We start from the raw sequence: 22,910 nt of genomic DNA, 5'->3' as shown, positions 1-22,910 counted from the left end.
ATACATTGATTCACAAGAGAAACTTGTCCATTTACAAATGGACTAATATAACTAAAAAAGTCATACATGATTATTCACAAGTCTGAGGAGCACTAATCACAAGTGGAATTAGGTAATTTACAATATGAATATGCATATTAACAACAATCACCCGTCTATTTGCAAGTGATCTAGTTGAATTCTAAAAGTTGGACATGATAATTCATGTTTGGGAGGGACTATTTGCAACTAGAGTCAAACAATTTGCAAGAAGGATAAGTATATTAACAATAAGAATTTGTCTATTTATAAGTGAGCTAGTTGAATTTAAGAAGTTGAACATGATTATTCACAAGTCTGGGAGGGATCATTTGTAACTGATATTAGAAAATTTACAAATAGGATGTGTATATTAATAAGAATAACACATCCATTTGCAAGTGAGCTGGTTCAATTGAAAAAGTTTATCACAAGTCTTGGAGTAAGGGTTCACAAGTGAAATTAGGAAATTTGCAACACGAATACACTCGTTAACAATAGAAATACGTTCTTTTACAAGTAGATTTATTTCATTTAAAAAGTTGAACACGTCAATTCACAAATCTGGAAGTGACTGTTTACAAGTGGAATTAGGAACTTTGCAATAAGAATACATGCATTAACAATAAAAATACGTCCATTTGCAAGTCGATTAATTTGTTCACACATTTATATAGTTGCTAGCTAGTTTCAGTTCAGTACTTAGGGCAGTTTACCTCTAAGTACCATCATGAAATTCTCCATCTATTCATAGTCATACAAAATAGATTTCAACTCACGGATTGTCATAGCCACTTCGTGAACCATTCCAAAAATACATATTGAGGTTCATATGTACACAAAAATAGCTGTTTATTAAAACAAAAACAAACTGTATTCAGCAATAAATTCATGTAGAGTTCGCGTTCCTGCAAGCTTTTCTAGTTTAACCAGCTTCATATCTACACAAAAGGCTCTCGTCCAACACTTGCAGGAGCGATGATGGAGGCTCTCGTTGCTAGAGCAAGGGCGACAACGAAGGCTCTCCGCAGCAGAGCAATGACGATGGCAAAATCTTTCCTCACCACAACAGTAGCGACAGTGAGGTGAACGATCTCCTTCACTGCATGAACTGGAATTTTTAGAGAGTGAGCGAGAGGGGCTTCAGATATCGGGAGTTGAGAGAGAGAGAGAGAGAGAAGACTTCAAATTTCAGAGTAATAGTTTGAGGGGCAACACTGTCTTTTTAGTTTTGAAATTAATATCAATTCACCCTCATGGTCCTGCAGTGGCTTGTCAGATTGTTTTGGGGGCTATTGGAAATTAATTGCCTTCAGCGGTCCTTCAGTGAAATTTTCCCTATGATATAACTTTGGTCCCGTTTTCTTATTTTACCCATTTTTAATCTTTTAAATGTGTGAAGTGACGAACCATAATAAAGACATCAAGACAGAAAAATCATCAATAGTATCTCGTCCAAGGCAAATATTCAAGTAGGTACTATTTTTTCTCCCGATCCAACTATACAATTTTTTTATACGAAAGCGTTTAAGTAAGTTAGATTTCAGCTTCATCAAAATCAGAATATGTCTCTAGATTTAAAGAGTATTACATACTACCTCCGATCCTAATTATAAGAGCTAGTTGATTAATTTTAAGAGATTGAGAAAATAAGTTAAGTTAGTTATTTGAAATAAATAAGTGTTGTCTTTCCTAAAATATTCTTACTAATTAAGTATATTGGCTAGGACTATCATTATTAGAAGGATTACTTTGAGAAAAAAATGCATAAATATGAAAGATAAAGTGGATTGAGATATTATATTACTTCCGGTCCTAATTATAAAAGCTAGTTGACTAATTTGAGGAGATTAAGGAAGTAAGTTAAGTTAGTTATTTATAATAAATAAATGTTGTTTTTCCTAAAATATCCTTACTAATCAAGTTTATTGGTTAGAATTACCATTATTAAAGAGATTACTTTGAAAAAAATACATACATATAAGAGACAAAGTGAATTGAGATCTTATAATTAGGTCCAAAATAAAAGTCAAACGAGATCTTATATTAAGGATCGGAGGTAGTATTTAAGATTAAAATAAAAGTCAAACAAGATCTTATATTAAGAATAAGAGATAGTAATTATTTATAAATCACCTATCAAAAACACCTACTCATATCGGCAAGGAGATTTGATGACCTATAGAACATGAGCCAATTTCTTATAAACCAGATCAACTTTTGTTCGTGATCCAATTATATATTTTGCTTTTAACAACTTTAATTTGGGACTTGTTATATTGATAACATTTGTGACGAGCTTCAAGATTTACTTAAATCATGATCCATGTTCTTTTTTTTTTTTTTGGTCAAATCATGATCCATGTTCAAGTGGGCATGCTAATAATAAGTTTGTACATTCGGTTCTCAGTTACAGTTTAATTACCTTTCCCTAACTGGGCGCCAACTTAATAAATTCCTCCATAAATTTAGATATAAATGCAAGAGATCAGGGTCGTAGAGAAAGAAGTTAAAGACATTAAATGAATGCAAATTAAGAAGTGATAGGTATCATCAACGGAGGTTTTTGTTTATAAGAAAAATATATAGTACTCCCTCCGTTCCTTATTATAAGAGACAAATAACCGAAGTACGTTGATAAAAAAAACAGTTAAAATTAGTTAAGAACAATTAATGTGTAAAAAGTATAATTTTTTTTTTCAAAAATGCCCTCATTAATAAGAAGAGAAAGCATGAGAGAGAACAATTAAATTATTAAAAGAAAGAGAAGTGGGAGGGAGAGAGAATGTGAGTTGGAGAATAATAAATATGGGTAAAATAGTAAATCAACACAAAAAAGTAGAGACAACTTGTAAGTGTCTCTTATAAATAGGAACATGACATAAGCATCAAATGTCTCTTATAATAAGGAACGGAGGGAGTAACAATTTTATGCACTTCCTCTACATAACAGCCACTCAAAACGAACGTTTCAGCATATTTATTCGCAAAAAGAAAGTTTCAACATTTATTAATTTTCTGCTTTTATTACTCCTGTTTAAACATATCGTCAGATTATGATATTAGTGCCTTAAAAGTTAATTAAACTCTTCATTTTGATTTTGATTGAAAACTGTGTGAGAGGGACTTGGAATTACAACAAAGTGAATCTGGGAAGTGAATAAACATAACGGCCCTTGGAATTCTATATATGCTCTACTCTATACAGTCAAATGAAATTCCAAATTTTAATTCAACTTTAGATAAATAACTGTGAAATTCTAAGTAAAAAAACGTAATTATTAAAAAAATTTAATGGCAACAAAACAACTTGCAATGACAAGTTTTAAAATAACAAATGATAATTACTTACTTGTTATTGAGACTTTTTAGTAATAATTTTTTTTATTGAGACTTCATTTTAATTCTCCCCATATATTATTCATGCCAACAATCTGATTTTTCATGCTTTGATTTTATTTTATTTTACCAGCATTTCATGCTTTGATTATTATAGATGAAGACGTAGGCCCAAGAATTCAATAAAACTTATGAGAGCAACCAGCCCCTTATCCATATTAAATATCAGTCCAAATTGATGTAAAATAATAGTTACATATTATCAATAAATTGTGAAAAATGAAAGAAGAAAATATATTCTTTTGGTCCTATTTATATGACAAAATGAAAAAGAAATTTTGGTTTTATTTATTAATGGGGAGAGCAAGAAATATTTTATATAAATATAAAATTTTATCCTTCATTTATTATTTAATTAATTTTATTCTTATATAATATAATGTATATTAAATAAAAATAAAATTAAAAAGTTATTAAGTTGGTTCACGTCACCGATGCCAACGAACAAAAACAAACAAACGTCCAAAAACATAAACCAGCGGCAACCCAATCACAAGCACGAAAGAACGAAACCAAAAGGCGACGCACATCCAGGACAATAATGATGCGGGAAAGAAAGAAGGACAACACGATTTATTAAATTAAATTAAATTTAAATGAAATTCACAAAAATATTCACATTTAATTATAAACAATATTTTGATAAAAATGATATTAAAAAAATAAATAACAAGAGTAATGCTCTATTATATGTACTACATTTATTGTTTAATGTAAGATTTAGTTAACTAATTCAAGACGATTACAAAAATTACTAAATTATAATATATATATTACATGATTTTTTTGAAATATTTATATATATTATTTTATTATATATCAATTTATAAGTAAAATAAATTAGTTTAGAAAAAATTATATATAAATATCTTAAAATAATTTAGTAACTTTTTTAAATCTTTCTAAATTAATCAATCTTACATGTTAAGGATGGAAAGTGATATATAATAATAAAGAAAAAAATAATGCCAAACACGTGGTGTCTACTTTTACAAGTTGGCCAGTTCCTTAGTGTGTTACGGCTGTCATTATACGCTCACACCTGTTCTATTGTGAAGTATGTATAATATAAGTGTATTAACACTTCATTATAAGATGATTCAGTTTCATCGGGTTTAATATCTTTTAATCTCGGTTTATTAGTAACGACATTAGATTTAGCTGGCCAAAAAAAAAAGTAACGACATCAGATATAAACTACATGATTCCTGACCAAGCCACAGGAAATCCAAACCTACGATTCTCAGAAACAAAGACGCCATGGAAGAACCCCACGTATTCAGCTCTCAAACAAAGATGCACATAGCAATGTATCTCTGGCTAGCTATTGGCCACATAACCCCATGTATTCAGCTCTCAAACAAATTAGCCAAAAGAGGTCACAGAATCTCCATCTTCATCCCCACAAGAACACAGTCCAAATTACAGCATTTGAACCTTTACCCTCATCTCATCTCCTTCATACCCATCACTGTTCCTCACGTTGAAGGCCTTCCTCATGGTGCAGAAACAACCTCAGACGTGGATCCATCTCACCATCCCATCCTCATGACTGCTATGGACCGTACTGAGAAACAAGTGGAGGACCTCTTGATTCAGCTAAAACCCAACATTGTTTTCTTTGATTTCACGCATTGGCTACCAGATCTAGCTCGAAGATTGGGAATCAAGTCGGTTCAGTACTTCGTTGCTGGTTTAGTAGCAAAAGCTTTTTTAACATGCAGGGAAATTACAAAAGGCCTGGCAGCAAGGAATAATAATCCATCTGGGTTTCCTGATTTGTCTATAAGGCTTCATATGCATGAGGAAAAATACATAGAGAAACTCAAGGGATTTGAGTTTGGAAGTGGCGTTCGCTTCGTTGATCGACTTGAGTGGGGTGCAGAATCATCAGACGCAGTCGCGTTCAAAAACTGTAGAGAAATGGAGGGTCCTTTTGTGGACTATCTAGAAAAAGTGTCGGGGAGACGCATTTTGTTATCAGGACCTGTTATACCAGAGTCACTCACCTCAACTACTTTGGAACCAAAATGGGATCGCTGGCTTGCAAGATTCAAGCATGGTTCTGTTATTTACTGTGCATTTGGAAGCGAATTCAAGTTAGAGCTTAGTCAGTTCCAAGAATTGATTTTGGGTCTTGAGCTTTCAGGTATGCCATCATTTTTAATCTTCAACAAGGTGATATAAACTAATACGAAGCACAAACTTCATCACTTTTATTACTTATTGATAGGTTAGTTAATCCATCCTTAAATTTACTGTTTTCTCTCTCATCCCATTAAAACGTTACCTTTAAACTCTGGTATAGGGATGCCGTTTTTGGTAGCAGTGAAACCTCCAAAAGGATATGATTCAATAGAAGCAAGTCTTCCAGAGGGATTTGAAGAAAGGGTTAGAGGAAGAGGGATAGTGCATGGAGGATGGGTTCAGCAACAGTTAATATTAAAACACTCATCCGTAGGCTGCTTCGTTACTCATTGTGGTTCAGGCTCAATGTTAGAAGCATTGCTCAGCCATTGTCAATTGGTTCTATTACCCGCCATTTTTGATCAAATCATCAATGCAAGGATGATAAGCGAACGCTTCAAAGCTGGGGTTGAAGTGAAGAAAGGAGAAGAAGATGGATTCTTCACAAAGGAAAGTGTCTATGAAGCAGTGAAGAGTGTGATGAATCAAGAGAGTGAGATTGCCAAAGAGATCAGAGCAAACCATGCTAACCTCAAAAACATCTTGCTCAGCAACAACTTTGAGTCTAGTTATATTGATAATTTTTGTCACCAGCTTCAAGATTTACTCAAGTGATGATCCATGTTCAAGTGGGCGAGCTAGAAGCTAAATGCCAAGCGTATGTAGGAATATTATGCACCAGAAATAAAGTGTTCGATTTGGATTTTCGTTCTTTCAAATTGTTTTGTGAAACTTTCTGATTTAATTTGTCGTGCCTGTAAGTGGGGGTGGGGCTAGTTATATCTATCTCCATCAGCACTCTTATTTCATGTTATATGATATGACTTTGGTCTCGCACGTAAGTTATCTTAATTACACTAATCAAATAAATGGGGGGTTGATGTTTTGTGTTGTGTGTGTGTGTGTGTGTGTGTGTGTTCTTAAGCTCGTAGATAATGATTCTCAATTACAGTTTATTTTCCCTCGCGCCAAGTTAATTCCTCCAATATAGAGGAAGGATTGAAAAGAAATGGGAGTAAATAAGTCATGAGTACTAAATGCCAAATGCGTATGCAAACAAATTAAAGTGTTTAGATTTTAGAGTTCCGTTCTCTCCTGTAAACAAAATTGTTTTGGCGGAATGCTGTGGTGTGAGGTGGGTATATGCAAATTGGGTTGATTATATATCTATTTTTATGTTTTAGTAATAGGTTAATATAGTTTTTGATTCCTGAAATTTGGGCCTGTTTTGGTTTTAGTTATTTAAATTTCAAATCCCATGATTTTAGTCTCTAAAATTTAGGTGTAATAGTATTAAAATCTACTAAAATGTCATAAACAACGTTAAAGTGATGATCACGAAAACTCACCAAATAGCACCCAACTAAATCTTGTATGGATGATGGAAGGAGGAAAAAATAGGTCCTCAAAACATAGCTTTTTAGCCTCTTGTTTTCCCCCCCCTCATTGTTCATTTTTAAGAGCTATTCATTGCATTGCACTCTGCTATCCACACAAGGTTTAACATGGGTTATTTGGAGTCTACATCACCATGTTTAACATCACTGCTAGCACTTTAGTAGATTTTAATACTATAGTATCGTCAAGGACTAACGTTTTAAGACAGATGAAATTTCAGAAACTAAAATCATGGGTTTAAAATTTGAAGGGTCAAAATCAAAATGAACTCAAATTTCAGGGATCAAAAATTATATTAACCCTTTATAGTTGTTAGTAGATGTACGTTACATATTTTAGATCATAAAATCCTTCTAATTAAAAAGTGACTTGCTGTATAAAGATATTTAAAATTAATATATACACATTACATATAATAATAAAATAGATGTAGATCACCTTAAGATTCAGCTATTTATATGTTTTTTTAATAGATAAATTTCAAAGACGTTAACTTTAAAAAGGTTCGGAATTTTTCTTACCCAAGTCTAGAGGATCTGTTTCCTATTTTTCTATGGATATATACGGTACGATTATATCAATCAAGTAACTTTTAATGAATGCATTGGATTCTATTAAAAGTAAGACATCATGGTTCATGACACTATATATAATTATAAACTATATGATTCCTGATTAAAGCCACAAGAAACCTTAAAACGTGATTCTCTCATTCTCAGAACAAAAAAACGCATGGAAGAACCTCGTTTGCGCATAGCAATGTATCTCTGGCTAGCCATTGGCCACATAACCCCATGTATTCAGCTCTCAAACAAATTAGCCAAAAGAGGTCACAGAATCTCCATCTTCATCCCCACAAGAACACAATCCAAATTACAGCATTTGAACCTTCACCCTCGTCTCATCTCCTTCATACCCATCACTGTTCCTCACGTTGAAGGCCTTCCTCAAGGCGCAGAAACAACCTCAGACGTGGATCCATCTCACCATCCCATCCTCATGACTGCTATGGACCGTACTAAGAAACAAATGGAGGATCTGTTGATTCAGCTAAAACCCAACACTGTTTTCTTTGATTTCACATATTGGCTACCAGATCTAGCTCGAAGATTGGGAATCAAGTCCGTTCAGTAGGGGGTTACTGGTTTAGTAGCTAGAGCTTTGTTAATATACGGAGAAACAGGAGGCCTGCAAGCAAGGAATAATCAATCTGGGTTCCCTGATATAAGGCTTGATATGCATGAGGAAAAAACCTTAAAGAAACTCAAGGGATTTGAGTTTGGAAGTGGCGTTCGCTTCATTGATCGACTTGAGTGGGGTGCAGAATCATCAGACGCAGCGGCGTTCAAAAACTGTAGAGAAATGGAGGGTCCTTTTGTGGACTATTTAGAAAAAGTGTGGGGGAGACGCATTTTGCTATCAGGACCTGTTATACCAGAGCCACACACCTCAACTTTAGAGCCAAAATGGGATCACTGGCTTGCGGGATTCAAGCATGGCTCTGTAATTTACTGTGCATTTGGAAGCTTGGTCAATTCCAAGAATTGATGTTGGGTCTTGAGCAGTCAGGTATTTAATGAAAATTCTGTTTTGGATGACCAAATTTTAAATTTTTAGAGCTTAGTCAATTCCAAGCTGTAATTAGTAGCAACAATTTTTAATACTTTCTGTGTTGAGAAATTTAACAAATACATGCCTATACTGTTTTCTCATCCCTAAGTTCAAGTTGGTATAGGTATGCCATTTTTGGTGGCAGCGAAGTCTCTAAAAGGATATGAATCAGTAGAAGCAAGTCTTCCAGAGGGATTTGAAGAAAGGGTTAGAGGAAGAAGGATAGTGCATGTGGAGGATGGGTTCAGCAACAGTTAATACTAGAACACTCATCTGTAGGCTGCTTTATTACTCACTGTGGTTCAGGCTCAATGTTAGAAGCACTGCTAAGCCAGTGTCAATTGGTTCTATTACCCACCTTTTCTGATCAAATCATCAATGCAAGGAGGATAAGCGAACGCTTCAAAGCTGGGGTTGAAGTGAAGAAAGGAGAAGAAGATGGATTCTTCACAAAGGAGAGTGTCTGTGAAGCAGTGAGGAGTGTGATGAATGAAGAGAGTGAGATTGCCAAAGAGATCAAAGCAAATCATGCTAAACTCAGAAACATATTGCTCAGTAACAACTTTGATTCTACTTATATTGACAATTTTTGCCACCAGCTTCAAGGTTTACTCAAATGTTGATGATCCGTGTTCATGTGGGCAAGCTATGTAGAAGCTAAATGCCAAGCTTTTCTATGATTATGCACTGTAAATCAAGTGTTTGGTTTCGATTTTCGTTCTTTATAAAACTTTTATGTGAAACTTTAGTGTTTTGTCGTGCATATAAGGGGGCTTACTTTTACCTACACGTCTATCAGCACTTTTGTCTTCTTTCATCTTTCATAGCACGATCATGAGTAAGACACGTATGATATAACTTTGGCCCCGTTCTCTTATTTTATCCATTTTTAATCTTTTAAATGTACGAAGTGGACCGAGAGATTAAAAGACATCAAGACAGAAATAATAATCAATAATATCTTGTGTGGGATGGATTTATCAACGGGAGTATATAATTGAATGGACGGCTACCTGTAGGCTAATTTATTTTTTAATTAAAAATATTAATATTAATGTCAACTTTCTTTTATTTTTTATTTTCTATTTAACAATATTTCACGGGTTAGAGCCGGCTAAATTTGACAGACGTGTATATGTTACTATCTTGTTTGTAAAACAAGATCTTATAATTAGGATCGGAGGTAGTGCATATTTATTTTCATATCATGAAGAGATGTCCAATTAAGTGATTGAAAAATGATAAAAAAAGAAAGCTGAAAATTATTAAATTGCAAATCAAATTTGGTAACAATATTTTATATCATGTTGACAACATTGAATTTGTAAATGATGATAAATTTTTGTTGATATTCTTTATTTGACATTTAGTAATTTCCAGCTTCTTTTTTTGTCATTCTCCCTTAATTGATTTACCGATCTTTAATTGGTTCATATTTTAATAATTGAATCAGGTTCATCAACCACGAAAATGAAACATAATGAATTAAAATTACGTTCATCAACACAAAAAATCTACGTTTCAGTGTTTTATCACAACCGTTTCAGCATTTAACTCACTGTGCCTATTGAGTATCCATCCAATCAAGAAAGATAAGTCTTCACTTAAGTAATTTTGTATTAACTTTAAGTGATTTTACATTATCAGATAAATATGTGAGAAAAACTTTGTATCTTAAAATATAGAAGTGCCTGTTCTTATTGCTTCCCAAACACCCATGTCTAGACTTTTATCTTATTGATCATATTATAGTCAAAGATCCAAGCATGGGCATGAATTCTCTCTAGATGACACAATATGTTTATAGTGCATTCTTAAGCTCCTCGATGATAATGATTCTCCAATGCAATTTAATTACCTTTCCCTAACTGGGCGCCAACTTAATTCCTCCATAAATTTAGATAGAAATGCAAGAGAGGGTCGTAGAGGAAGAAGTTAAAAGAAAATGATCATGCAAATTAAGTGATAGGCAGGGAGGTTTTTGTTTATAAAAAAAAATTGGTAAGAACAATTTTAAACACTTCCTCTATGTAACAGGCACCCAAAATCAACGTTTCAGCATATTTATTCACAATGAGAAAGTTTCAGCGTTTATTGTCTGCTTTTATTTCTCCTGTTTAAACATATGGTCAGGTTATGAAATTAGTGGCTTAAAAGTTAAAACTCTTCGTTTTGATTAGATGCGAAAGCTACAGCATCAGAGGCTAAAACTTGTGATTTTCAAAATTTCAGGCTACCATGGAAGAATCTCTGCACATAGCCATGTTTCCATGGTTTGCTATGGGGCACTTAACCGCATATCTACAATTATCTAACAAGTTAGCCAAAAAAGGACACAAAATCTCCTTCTTCGTCCCCACAAGAACACAATCCAAATTACAACATTTAAACCTTCATCCTCATCTCATCACCTTCGTTCCCATCACCATTCCTCCCATTGAAGGTCTTCCACATGGTGCAGAGACAACCGCGGACGTGTCTGACTCTTTGTTCCCACTCATTATAACAGCCATGGATCGTATTGAGAAAAAAATTGAAAGTCTTCTCATTGATCTACGCCCAAACTTCGTCTTCTTTGATATTTCTGCTTATTGGTTACCAAAGCTAGCTCAAAGTTTGGGGATTAAGACTGTTCAGTACTGGACTGTTTCTGCAATATCAATAGCTTACATGGAATCATTAAAGAGACAATATCATGGAACAAAATTTTCTGCGTTTGATCCCATGCAAACTGTTATTGGACTGTCTGATTCGACCATTAAGCTTTCTGTCTATGAAGCACGAGCATTGGGTAGAGTCTTGGAATCTGAGTTTGGTACTGGTGTTCCTTTCATTGATCGAATGGTTAATTCTGGCTTGCCAGACGCTATTGGATTCAGAAGTTGCAGAGAGATGGAGGGTCCTTTTCTAGATTATTTGGAAACCCTACATGGAAAATCTGTGTTGCTTTCTGGCTATCTTACGCCAGAGCCACCTACCTCCCCTTTAGAGCACAAATGGGTTCATTGGCTTGGAAGATTCAAGCATGGTTCAGTAATTTATTGTGCTCTTGGAAGTGAATGCATATTACAACCCAATGAATTCCAAGACTTGTTGTTGGGTCTGGAGCTCACAGGTATGCCTTTTTCACCTTTTTTTTTTTTTTTTGAAGTTTAAGGATGTACTTGAATTAGTGGTGACAAAACCATTTTTATTCTATCTGAATTTTACAAATTAAGTGAGGTTAGTATGATCTATGTTTGGATTGATGTTTATAAAAAGTCAATTCAAAAAATTAAATTTGTTTGAATGGACAAAAAAGTAATTTTAGATATAAAATGACTGAAAATAACATGAGTTTTGTTAAATAATTATGTATATAATGTGATAATTCTAAAAAAATTAAAATTAAAATTATAAAAATAGTTAATATATTATTAAGAAATATAAGGTTTCAATCTATTTTGTTTATAATATTTATCTATTTTATTCTCAAATAATTTCTATATGATGATTACACATACTAAGAGTTTTCATTAATGGGTAGTTTTAATGCACATAAATAACAATGATATTTTAAGTAAGACAATTCAATTTATTACAAATAACTAATTTAATTAATTTTTTTTAAATGCCTTCAAATTAGGTATTTAATTTTATATTAAAATAGATAATACTCCTCTGGTCCTAAATTAACTTATACTAGTGTGTATAAAAGCCTTATATTTAGGACCAGAGGAGTATCAAATTATTAGGCTTGTTAAGAATAATTTTGTCTTTTTTTCATTGTCATTTTTTCTCTCTCCATGGCGCGCTGATAAAATCTCCTTGGATTAGCTTCAGCATTGGAATGGCACTTTACCCAAAGCTTCTAGGAAAAAGCTGATCTAAACATGTGTTCAAACCTCCACTTACCAAGAACGTATGTTTGACTCATTCTGATGCATGTTTTCTGTTGAAAACGTGACTCCAAACACACGCTGAACCATTCAATTCAGCTCTTCAAGTTTCAGTAATTTAATCCATTGGTCCCTCTACACTTTAGAAAATCTTCTAGTCCTCTGCAGAATTGTAACCGACTCATAAAGTGTTGATATCAATCTATATATACATACTATCTCTGATGCTAATTATAAGATCTCATTTGTAGTCTACAAACGATATCTTATAATTAGGACTAAAAGTAGTATATTAAATGATTAAAAGTTGAATGACAATGCCGTCCTAAGTTAAACTTCGGACACTAAATTATGATTGAGTCAAACTATAAGGATTAAATGTCTAACTTGAATTGAATTGATGCACAGGTATGCCATTTTTGGCTGCTCTAAGACAACCAATTGGATTTGAGACAGTTGAAGAAGCTTTACCAGAAGAGTTCAAACAAAGGGTTGAAGGTAGAGGGATGGTACATGGAGGATGGGTACAACAACAATTGATTTTGGAACATCCATCCGTAGGATGCTTCATTACACATTGTGGGTCAGGTTCTGTAGCAGAGGCACTAATGAATCATTGCCGGTTAGTTTTATTACCTAATAGAGGGGATCAATTCTTCAATGCAAGGTTGGTGAGTAGAAGTTTCAAGGCTGGGTTTGAAGTGGAGAGAGATGAAGAAGATGGTTCCTTCACAAAAGAATCTGTTTGTGAAGCTGTGAAGAGTGTGATGGATGATGAAAGTGAGGTTGCTAGGGAAATCAGACAAAACCATAGCAGATTGAGAAATCTCTTACTTAGCAATGATTTGGAGTCCACTTATATTGAAAGCTTCTGTCAAAAGCTTCAAGATTTACTCAAATGACACGCATATGTATTCTTCGAGCTGTGTCTTTGTTAGATTCTTCCATGAAATTATGTTTTTTCTCATCTCTTTGTTAGAATAAACGACTTATTATTCGATCGTCTTGCTTCCGTCACTTGCTATTTACAAAAAAATTTACATATATATATATATCACGGGACTATAAGACTATTGATAAAAAGTTGTTAAAACATTAGGAAATAACATCTTAACTTTGTAATGTAATCTCTTCGTCATGTGGTCACTTAATTTATATACTTTTGGGACTTTATTGCTTTTATCATGTTTAGATATAAAATTCGTATTAAAATAAATTATCTTGAGTTTTGGATTATAATATATACACGTAGAATTTTTATTAATTTTATATTAACCATTTTAATTATTAATCCAATAATAAAATGAGTGAATCATTTACTCTCTCCCACCTTTAACTTCCTTCAAATTTTTTGGTCAAAACTTCCTTAAAATTTAACCAGTAAATTATTTATGAATTATTTTTTAGAAATATTCATATATTTAATTAGTTCATAATAAAAATAATTTTAAAATATTGTGCGATTTTTTTTTTGGGGTTAAAGCGGTCTTTATTAATAATTGATAATTTTGGAAATTGGGTTTATTGGGGCCAAACAGGTAATTTTATAATTTTCCGTATGCCTTCCGAGTTTCAACGAAGCGTGGCAATTTCGGAAGCGTCGTTATTATTGCAGCGGGAAGATCATCCTTCGTGTTGTGTCGTGTCTGTGTGTGAACCTGCTTGCTCTTTCTCGGAACAATTCAGTAATCACTCTCAGACGTCGATGACGAAGTAGCTCTTCAAGCGTAGTCGGATTGCAAAACTTCAATTGCGGTAGAAAATGACGGAGCAAGACGGAAATTGGGATTTTCATCTCAGAACGTTGTCTAATAGTGCCAGAGACTCCAATACCGCTAATGATCCTGCTTCTGATCCCGCCCTTCTTCAATCCGTGAGTCTTTCTCTCAGAGTCCTTACTTTCTATTCACTTGTCGGGAAAAAATGATGTCTTTCAGATATATTCTCGACAGAGTTATTCCACATTGCCTTATGCTCGAGTTTCCTGCTTATATCCGTTTTTACACTTCAATAATTTGGCTCGTCCTTTTCCTCACCATTTTCTGAACTACCATATAGCCAATCTCTCGATTATTTAAGGTCAGATTTCAACAGCTTTAACGGATGCCTTGGTTGAATTTGATTAGGTGAAAAAGCTACATGAAATTTGTGTGGCTGAGAATTCTGAGGACTTGGTAGCAAGAGTTTATCCGCAAATTAACAAGATTTTTCAACGCGCGGCGGCTTCACTCTCTCACTCTCGTACCTCAAATGGCCTTCTGTTGCTCGTATGTCATTTTTTTTTGGGGAAAAAACTAATATTTGATTGATCTCAGAATTATTATTATTATTATTATTTTGTCTATGTCGTGTAAGATTCAATCTTTAAAATCTGAATATGGTTTTTGTGTATTCAGTGACCGGATATTCAACAATCTTCCAATTTGGTTGATGCTCGATACTTTAAACTCCAGCAAATCTTTGTTGTCACCTATTAGTTAACTTGAGATGCCCACCGGTTTCTCTGTCCAAATTGCTTTCATTGATGTATCTAATCTGTTCTGAGCATAGTCCAGACTTGCAGGCTTATTTTACATCAATGGAGCTGCTACTTTATCAAATTACAAACAGATTTTTGTATGCGTAGTATTATTTTTGGACTTTAAATAGCTTAGGTAGAGCAATTTTTTTTTTTTGGCGCAATAAAAGAAAATAAGAGCAAAAGGTGTTAGCTTGTTCAATGCCGTGAGAAATCCACATCACCTAATTTATTTATTCATTATCCTTGGATTTGTTCAGTTTCTTCTCTGGGCTTTTCCTTTGTGGGTTCAAAAGGTGATTTGTTGATCTGGCATGTGTTTTTGATAATATATATATATATTCTTGTTTCTTATGCTTTTCTTGTATGTTTCGTCAGGCTATTCTTCAGTTTTACCTAGATTTTGGGGAGGTTGTTCTTCATGATGCTGATCCTAGTCTCAGGATTTTTTTCCGTTCATGCTTGAGCAGGTAATTATAAGTTTTCTAACTGGCCAAAATTAGCTAAGGTTCTAGCTGATAGGGAAGTGGGAAAATGAGATAATTTGTGATGCACTTATTCTGTCACATTAGATGTTTATTTAAGTGCATAATCTGATCAAACTGCGCTTATTTTGTTGTTTTGTTCTTTTTCCGTTGTAGCAAAATTCTCTCAAAATCTATATCCATGTATAATATAAAAACTTTAGCAAGCCACATTGTTCATGAGTCATGAAAAGTGCTTACTTCTTAGATTCTATGCAATTCATGGGATCCACACTATTTAATTTCTATTTTAGGGAGTTTGCTGATCCTGTTGTAGCAGGAGCAACACTTGAGTTTCTCATTGTCAACAGAAAAAAGTTTACGAGTTCCTTCCTGAACCTATTGCCTCAGGTATTGCCTAAGTTCTTTTGAGCATTCCATTTTTATGTTTGATTATTGTGTATGATGGATCAAATAAAATAAAAAAGTTATCTGATGTTATTTGAACTGTTTTCTTGGCAGTTTTTCCCACTGCTGTTAAAGCTTGTCGCTTGGCATGGGGAAAGGTAAGCTGTTCTTTAAGGGTTGTGGCAGGAGTACAAAGTTTAAGTGCCATTACTGCTATTGTGAATTAATAAATTTAAACCATAGATCTTGTAGGCTCTGACAATGTTCAATGATTAGACTGCAACCATCTAATTTTACATAGTTTGGCAGCATGTACATCATAGGTTATATATGCCTTCTGAGTACATGCCTTATTCGTTTGCAGCTTTCTTATGTTGACCATTTAACTCTAAAAGAGGATGGTTATTAATTTGATGGAAATTTTAAAACTGTTTACCATGATCTTTTCCTAAACAAGATTGCTGCATTTGCACCTGGTCATGTTTACAATGATTTTAATGGTATTTAAGAAGAGTTAACAGTAAGTTGATAGGGTTTAGTTAGCAAAATTGTGAGCTAATACAGGAATATCTATTAGTTGTGTACATAATGCCAGTGTTCTGCAGCTAGCATCTCTATTGTACCAGTATGTAATGAAGAACACAGTGTCAAGATGTTTATTGAAGAAGGAACCCTTCGGTTTATTCTAAGAACCAGATAAAGGAGTCTTCCTTGAACAAGGAGCTTGGAAAGAGTCATTATGTAAAATATTTAAAAGAAATTGTCTTTTCTTGCACTTAAATTTGATCGTTGTGCTTGGGTGCCGATCATAGACATGTATGAATCCATAGAGCTATTTATTGGATGTTATCTGGATTATTGTCTAATCATCTCTTCTTTTTTTTTTTTCCTGATCTTGCAGATTAGGGAAATTGTTCCTGAAGGTTTTACCGGGATTGATATCATCTGGGTCATTCCTTCCTTTGTTTATATCTCTAGTGGACTTGCCAAGTATGTCCAAATTTCATAACCATGTAATTTTTGTTTTCCTCTAGATTTATGAACACAAATCATTTAGAAGTGCTTATTCTATTTTAATATTCAGGATGAATGCCGAAGTATAATAGATGGTAAGGCCCAGAGACATGGTTCTTGCGTTTTTGCAGCTCCCTCACATGTTTTATTTCTATTTTATGTTAGTGCATCTTATCCCTATTTGGAATTAAGGCAGGATTACAATTGAAGATAAACAAAATGCTTAAAGTAGAGGATCTAATAGCGGCCAGTCACCACACTGTCACCCCTCAGGGGGCCACCAAAAAAGGAAGAAAGAAAAGTGAACCATGGCAATACTCTTTAATCATTAATAGAAGTCATTTTGGCTAAACAGATAGCTACCAAAAAATACTACAAGCTTGATGGTTTCGGAGTATCTGATGGTGTTCTTTTTCTTTTTACACTTAGCAATGGTTTTGTTGTTTTGAAATTTCTATCATTTTTCCTAGTTTTGGTTGTGGCATTGGAAAAGGTGGAAAAAAGCTCTGGACCCCTAATTGGAACTGGTATAGCTTCAATTCAGCAAAATACAGCTCCTAAGGTTATCTTTGACGCCATAAGTTGGAGAAAATTTAGTGTCAATCATACAAGTCTATACAATATAAGAAAATTTGGTCACTTACGATGCAGATGCTACTTGCCCTTATGGATGAAGCCTATACTGGTTCGACTATAGAAGATGGTGCAGGAGATTCTGAATCCGAGGATAACAGTGCTATTGATGTAGATAGCCCTTTGTTCCTGGAGCTTTTAAAGGATGAAAATGATGGGCTCGCTGTATGGTCACCTTTCATCTTACTGGTTGCCATTGTTTAGTCCAGTCTATTTTGGTTCTTGTTGTCTGTTGGGTTTAGTTCTAGTTGTTTTGCCATTTATTCTCAGGCATTATGCTTATAAGTGAATTTTTATCACTTGGACTGAATATTAGTAAAGTTTGTTGCTACTCAAAAAATGTTTTCTGCACTCGACAATCCTAGAATCAATGTTTGGCAATGCCTTACGAGAAGTAATGCATAAAGCTTCCCATCCTAATCATTATTTTGAATAGATTCTCTTTTTATGTTTAATGTTATACCTTCAGTCATAGTTTGTTATGTTATTGGAAAAGAAAGAGAGAGAAAGCGAAGAGAAACAGAGAGAATAGGGGAAATTAGAGAGAAGGGGAAAATAGTAGAAGGCAATAGACGGAAGAGAAAGAGAGTTCCATTAGGTTGATCACAATACAGCACACTTACAAATGAGAGATAAGCCTGTTTATATAGGCGAAGTCTAACTGCTAGTAACTAACTATTATTCTAACTAACTCACATAATTCTGTTATTTATTTATTACAATAACATATCATAGTTATAATCAGATAATTGCCAACTTGACCATTGAAGTGGTGAGGTTAATATTTAATTTTGGATATTAAATTCTTGGTTTTAGTGTAGTGGCATTCTTTCTACATAAGTTTCGGTTCTCTAATGGTTAAATCTAATGATTATTGTTAATGACATAGTCAAGTCTTTCATTAAAAAGAAACGTTTACTGACTGACTGGTAAAGCCAAAGCTGATTATCTTCGGGTTTTCCTCAAGAAGTATGCCAATTAGCTCTTTGATGTTTTACAGTTTGGCATCCTTATTATAATTGGTGGCAGCAGGATGGTGATTAACTAAACTTTGAGGCTTTTTAGGCGGATTAGCCCCCTGACATTTCAAAATAAAATAATGTGTTGCGCTAATCAAATCAGATCCGAGATGTGATATGGTTCCAAAGTGATTCGCTGATAATGAGCAAGGAATATCCGTCTTTCTACTAAACAGGATGTATTGAACTCATAATTCATTAGATACTTTTTATGAATGTCAACTAAGTTTCCTTGGCCTTGATGTAAGTTATATCATATGCCAGGAACGCCACTGGACATCTCCAGGGATGGCTGCATTATTACAGGCTGCGGTGAATAGTCCTTATTCTGATAGGCTGAAACAAGCACTCATCCTGGCACCTCCCCTTCTTGATGTATACTTCTCCATAGCATTGCATGAAGTCAATGAATGTAAGTTCCTCCACAAGAGTCTCTATGTGACATTGCGTTATTTTCAATTTTTCATTATATATGGTGAGAGTTCATTGTCCATAGTATCTGTCCATTTATTTAAGATGTATTCATGAGCTTACCGGTTATTCAAATTCATTTTCAGCTTTGATGTGCGCATTAATTCCTCTGCTTATGTCAAGATATTCTACAATATTTCCTGACAAAAACTTTTCTCATGAGGTATGTATACAGTGGAACTATTGAAATTATCTTCTCTTAGCATGACAGCTTCAAATAGCTTTTGAGAACGTTGCTGTCCTTCGGGATTGATCAGTGGCAATCTCCATTCTGAAACAACATCAGTTTAAGTAGTTTAGCCTGAGGAGATAATGTTGCTTGAATTTTTGGCCTTCTATGTTTTTTTCTTAAAAAAGTTTCCTACATTGAGCAAACTCATTAAGATTGGCTGCACTAAAATTACGTATCATACCAAGGAAGTTTTGCAAAAGCTAGAAATAAGAGGAAATAATTGGTATTTGTATTACTCTTGATACTGCCAAGATATTGCTTGTGTTGATCAGGTGGCATCATGGATTATCTTTTCCGCATGGAAGATCATTATTCCACTGCATCATCTTTTAAGATCTTGTTTAATATGAAACAGTGGATCTTACGTGAAGTCTAATCCCATTATTGTCAGCAACCAGAATACAATTTTTTATTAATTTAGGAAAATGAAACTAATGGAGACTTGGGTAGCATGGGATGCCTAAATTCTACATTGAATAACATGGAATACTTAATGGAGTATTTAAGTAGGGTGTTTCTTCCAATTGAATACCTTGCTTTTGGGGGAGGGTTTCCTATCCCACTTGAACACCCATCAACCTTTACAAATTTATTAATTTATTCAGTAAGAGCTGATTTTTATTTATTTTAAACATTCAAAGCAGCATTTTAATACTCCCCTTCCTTGATGAATATGCAATCATGAATATCAGTTGGTGTTTCCAGTCAAAAGAACTGAGCCGCAGATGTAGTTATAAGATTGTCATTCTGACTTTTGTTTGGCAAATTAGTCTGTGACTACTACTATTTTCACAAAATTATCACATTGTCAATGTTTACAAATGGTTTTAGGTTCACAAGAGGATATTGGAGTTCATGCTCTCTGCTTTTCAGCACTCACCAAATTTTATAGCTCTTTTGAAGGTATTGTTTTGACAATATACAGCTTTCATTTAAGATTTTAAAACAACTATAGTTAATTTTGAGCTCAGTCCAATGGACTTTATATATTTTTAAGATGACAAATAAAATCTATTATGAATTGGAAGCTCATGTGAGGATATAATTTTGGTGAGAGGTTTATAGAGTCAATAATTGCTCGTGATTATTTTTAGAAGGTCATGGCTTATTGCTTATATGAATTCTTTGCAGAAACCTATAATAGACAGAGTGGGAGAAGCTTATGACAGCCCAGAGAAGGTTAGCAACCATTTCACTATTGTTGAGAGAGGGAGTGAGTGATGCAATAAATTTTGAAAATACATTGATTGCTGTCTAGACAGAATTGGCATTGCAATTATGTTGGGCCATTGGAGAGCACGGTGGAGGTGGTGGATCTCACAAAGATGAAGCACGGGAGCTTTTTGAGAGTCTAGAACTACTTCTGTATGAAAACCTTTCAACTAGGTATGACATGCAAAACCCATTGCCTCCTTCTGTTTGGAGATATTGATTTTGAGTCATTGTTTGATGGATTCATCCACTTTTGTTTGCTTGGAAGTCGTTTGGGTCTGAGGCAAGATGTATCCCGTAGCTCCAATGAGGAGGCCTACAGCAAGTCATCACAGTCCAGGCTTCTATGTTTTGTTGTAACAGCCATTGCAAAACTTGCTACACACCACCGAGAATTACTCCCTAGGGCACGTGTATCATTGGGCAAGGTATTTTTTTCTGGTTTCTGCAAGCAAGCTACAAGGCTGTTGATTTGATTATTTCTCTATTTAATAAGGGTTTGCGCTTCAGGTGGCTCGATCTCAAATTTCAGATGCTAGAGTATGGACACGTGCCCGTGATTTCCTCGGTTTAATGAATGATCCTGCCATTTGTTCATCCATCCTAGGTCCTTCACGACCCTCACAAGGTACTATGCGGAAAGCGGGCAGCATAAACTGGAATGAAGGGTCAAGAAAGATGATTGCTCATGTTCCTTTTTACCTCCTTGGGGAGCTAGAAGGTGAAATATCTTTTTACTCTTTTTCCTGTCTCTGTTTCTCAGTGGTGGTGGGTTGTGCAGTTTATCTACTCATGAGCACTTGAAAAATTGAGTTTGTATAAAGTAGTAGAGTAACCATTGCTTTTACTTTCTCTCGCTGGTAACACGCGCATGCACACGAACATAACTTGTGATTTTTGCTTGTCCATGTCTCATGGTACTTGAGAGTTTAAATCAAATCTGAGTTGCTAGAGAAAAATCTGATATTTACATTTGGGTTCTCTCTTGTTACAGGGGCACCTTTTCATGACTTCTCGTTCTCGGATATCATTCCCAGAAGATGACGAAAGCCAATTTGCCGATTGTTTCTCGATTATGGTCGTTCTAGTTTCATATTGAGCAATTTTTGAGTATGCCATCACCGATACTTTTTTGTGCTATGGTTCAAGGCTTATCTTTCTATACTGAATACTGTATCAATTCCTATTGTAACATTGCCCTTGAGGTTGGTCATATAACATACATACATATATATATATATATATATATAGGTTAAATTCCTTTACCAAAGCATATTTCCTCGCGTCTTTTCACACACTGTAAAAACTGGAGCAATCCAGTTGAAAATTGAAGTTCGAATTCTCTAAGATATTTCTACCCGCATTCTTGCAATCTCGTTCATTTTTTAATTCAGTTGAAGTGTAACTTAGTAGGCATGTATCATCTATCTGATCCCCTCTTAAGCTCCCACAGTGCAAAGATGCAATCTTGGGTTGCTGTACGACCAAAACAATTCTATTACTGACCTCATCATCTACATGCCAAAGATATGGGATATTTCTTTTGCTTAGAAAACTGATTTTTAACCAACAGAGTTTGGATTTAGCCAAAAAAAAAAAGTCTCTTATAACGTTGAGTCCTCGTTAAGAAGGGTGTTTGCATTTTGTATTTGATAATATCTTAAATGGAATTATTAAAAATCAGGGGTAGTATAACAAGGACAAATAACAATCATAGAGATAATACAGCATGCCAGGGTTATTAACAGCAATACTTCAATTTCAGCATCGGTTGTACACCCATCTTTCGGCATGCCCCCGTTCACTAGAACTTGTACCTCTGAGAAAACCAAAAAGATCCTTACAATCTAACCAAACAAACAGACATAGAAAAACGTAAAAGGGGCAGATAGTGATGTCTTATTCATACAGCTCACGACACACTGTAGTACTAGATATAGAGTCATATTCTGGCACTGAACACAAAAGCTTTAACAGCCTCAAAAGTTCGTCTGAGAACCTTCTTAATGACATGCAATGATTGAGAAGGCACAGCTGATTTAATAGAGTTATAGTCAAATATGTGAAATGAAACAGTGAGAATACTTGCGACCCCACTGTGGGGTCCATCGTCCATTGGGATCTCATCTGGGAGAATGGCAAAACCTGAAGGTAATATGCCCACTTTTTCTGGGTCTCCTCCCTCCAGTAGTTCTGTTACCGCTGATTTGTCCATTGGTGCATAAACCACATAGGACCCACTTATGTCCGTGTGGCTCTCTTGAATGTAGTTTATCACATAATGGTCCATGTCATCCTGCAAATCCCAAAACAAATGTCTAATTTCCACTAGCTCATGTTGCTACACGCGAATTGTAAAATGGATTAAGTTCCGTCCATTTTTTTAGTAACACTCAATATTCTAACTTTTAGTGCATTCAGCATCTTAAGGCACTTTTCAGTAACGAT

At 34.4% G+C, this 22,910-nt stretch overlaps 3 protein-coding genes and 1 pseudogene across 4 annotated transcripts; all 4 read left to right on the top strand.

The window, feature by feature from the left end:
- Window positions 1-4,677: 4,677 nt before the first annotated feature.
- Window positions 4,678-6,219, top strand: LOC114749970 (anthocyanidin 3-O-glucoside 2''-O-glucosyltransferase-like). Its single transcript, XM_028938524.1, has 2 exons — window positions 4,678-5,566; window positions 5,726-6,219. The coding sequence occupies exons 1-2, from the start codon at window positions 4,678-4,680 to the stop codon at window positions 6,217-6,219; spliced, it is 1,383 nt and encodes a 460-aa protein (XP_028794357.1).
- A 1,515-nt stretch (window positions 6,220-7,734) lies between these two features.
- On the top strand, window positions 7,735-9,236 carry LOC114749962 (UDP-glycosyltransferase 79B30-like; annotated as a pseudogene).
- Window positions 9,237-10,851: 1,615 nt separating this feature from the next.
- LOC114750020 (UDP-glycosyltransferase 79B30-like) lies at window positions 10,852-13,393 on the top strand. The gene is made up of 2 exons (XM_028938569.1): window positions 10,852-11,728; window positions 12,900-13,393. The coding sequence occupies exons 1-2, from the start codon at window positions 10,852-10,854 to the stop codon at window positions 13,391-13,393; spliced, it is 1,371 nt and encodes a 456-aa protein (XP_028794402.1).
- A 701-nt stretch (window positions 13,394-14,094) lies between these two features.
- On the top strand, window positions 14,095-21,825 carry LOC114750003 (AP-5 complex subunit zeta-1-like). Of its 2 annotated transcripts, XM_028938549.1 has the most exons (16): window positions 14,095-14,364; window positions 14,618-14,758; window positions 15,388-15,479; window positions 15,788-15,884; window positions 15,996-16,039; window positions 16,783-16,871; window positions 17,366-17,457; window positions 17,547-17,693; window positions 18,812-18,959; window positions 19,105-19,181; window positions 20,082-20,153; window positions 20,382-20,429; window positions 20,509-20,636; window positions 20,731-20,890; window positions 20,973-21,183; window positions 21,457-21,825. In XM_028938549.1, the coding sequence occupies exons 1-16, from the start codon at window positions 14,254-14,256 to the stop codon at window positions 21,504-21,506; spliced, it is 1,707 nt and encodes a 568-aa protein (XP_028794382.1). In that variant the 5' UTR covers window positions 14,095-14,253; the 3' UTR covers window positions 21,507-21,825. The 2 variants fall into 2 exon arrangements, with proteins under 2 accessions (XP_028794382.1, XP_028794390.1); XM_028938557.1 differs by lacking the exons at window positions 14,095-14,364; window positions 15,388-15,479 and having other exon boundaries at window positions 14,632-14,758.
- The last annotated feature ends 1,085 nt before the right edge of the window (window positions 21,826-22,910 follow it).

Source organism: Neltuma alba, unplaced genomic scaffold, assembly GCF_004799145.2.
Source record: "Neltuma alba isolate B1F8T4 unplaced genomic scaffold, ASM479914v2 tig00001062_pilon, whole genome shotgun sequence".
NCBI lineage: Eukaryota > Viridiplantae > Streptophyta > Magnoliopsida > Fabales > Fabaceae > Neltuma > Neltuma alba.
Note: the sequence above shows the minus strand (reverse complement) of the source record. Positions and strands in the feature narration are given on the sequence as shown.

Coding starts and splice junctions, on each gene's coding strand:
- LOC114750020 (XM_028938569.1), top strand. CDS start 10,852: ATGGAAGAATCTCTGCACATAGCCATGTTTCCATGGTTTGCTATGGGG. Junction 11,729..12,899: donor GTTGGGTCTGGAGCTCACAG/GTATGCCTTTTT, acceptor ATTGATGCACAG/GTATGCCATTTTTGGCTGCT.
- LOC114750003 (XM_028938549.1), top strand. CDS start 14,254: ATGACGGAGCAAGACGGAAATTGGGATTTTCATCTCAGAACGTTGTCT. Junction 16,872..17,365: donor ATCTCTAGTGGACTTGCCAA/GTATGTCCAAAT, acceptor CATTTTTCCTAG/TTTTGGTTGTGGCATTGGAA. Junction 20,430..20,508: donor CTTATGACAGCCCAGAGAAG/GTTAGCAACCAT, acceptor ATTGCTGTCTAG/ACAGAATTGGCATTGCAATT.
- LOC114749970 (XM_028938524.1), top strand. CDS start 4,678: ATGGAAGAACCCCACGTATTCAGCTCTCAAACAAAGATGCACATAGCA. Junction 5,567..5,725: donor TTTGGGTCTTGAGCTTTCAG/GTATGCCATCAT, acceptor ACTCTGGTATAG/GGATGCCGTTTTTGGTAGCA.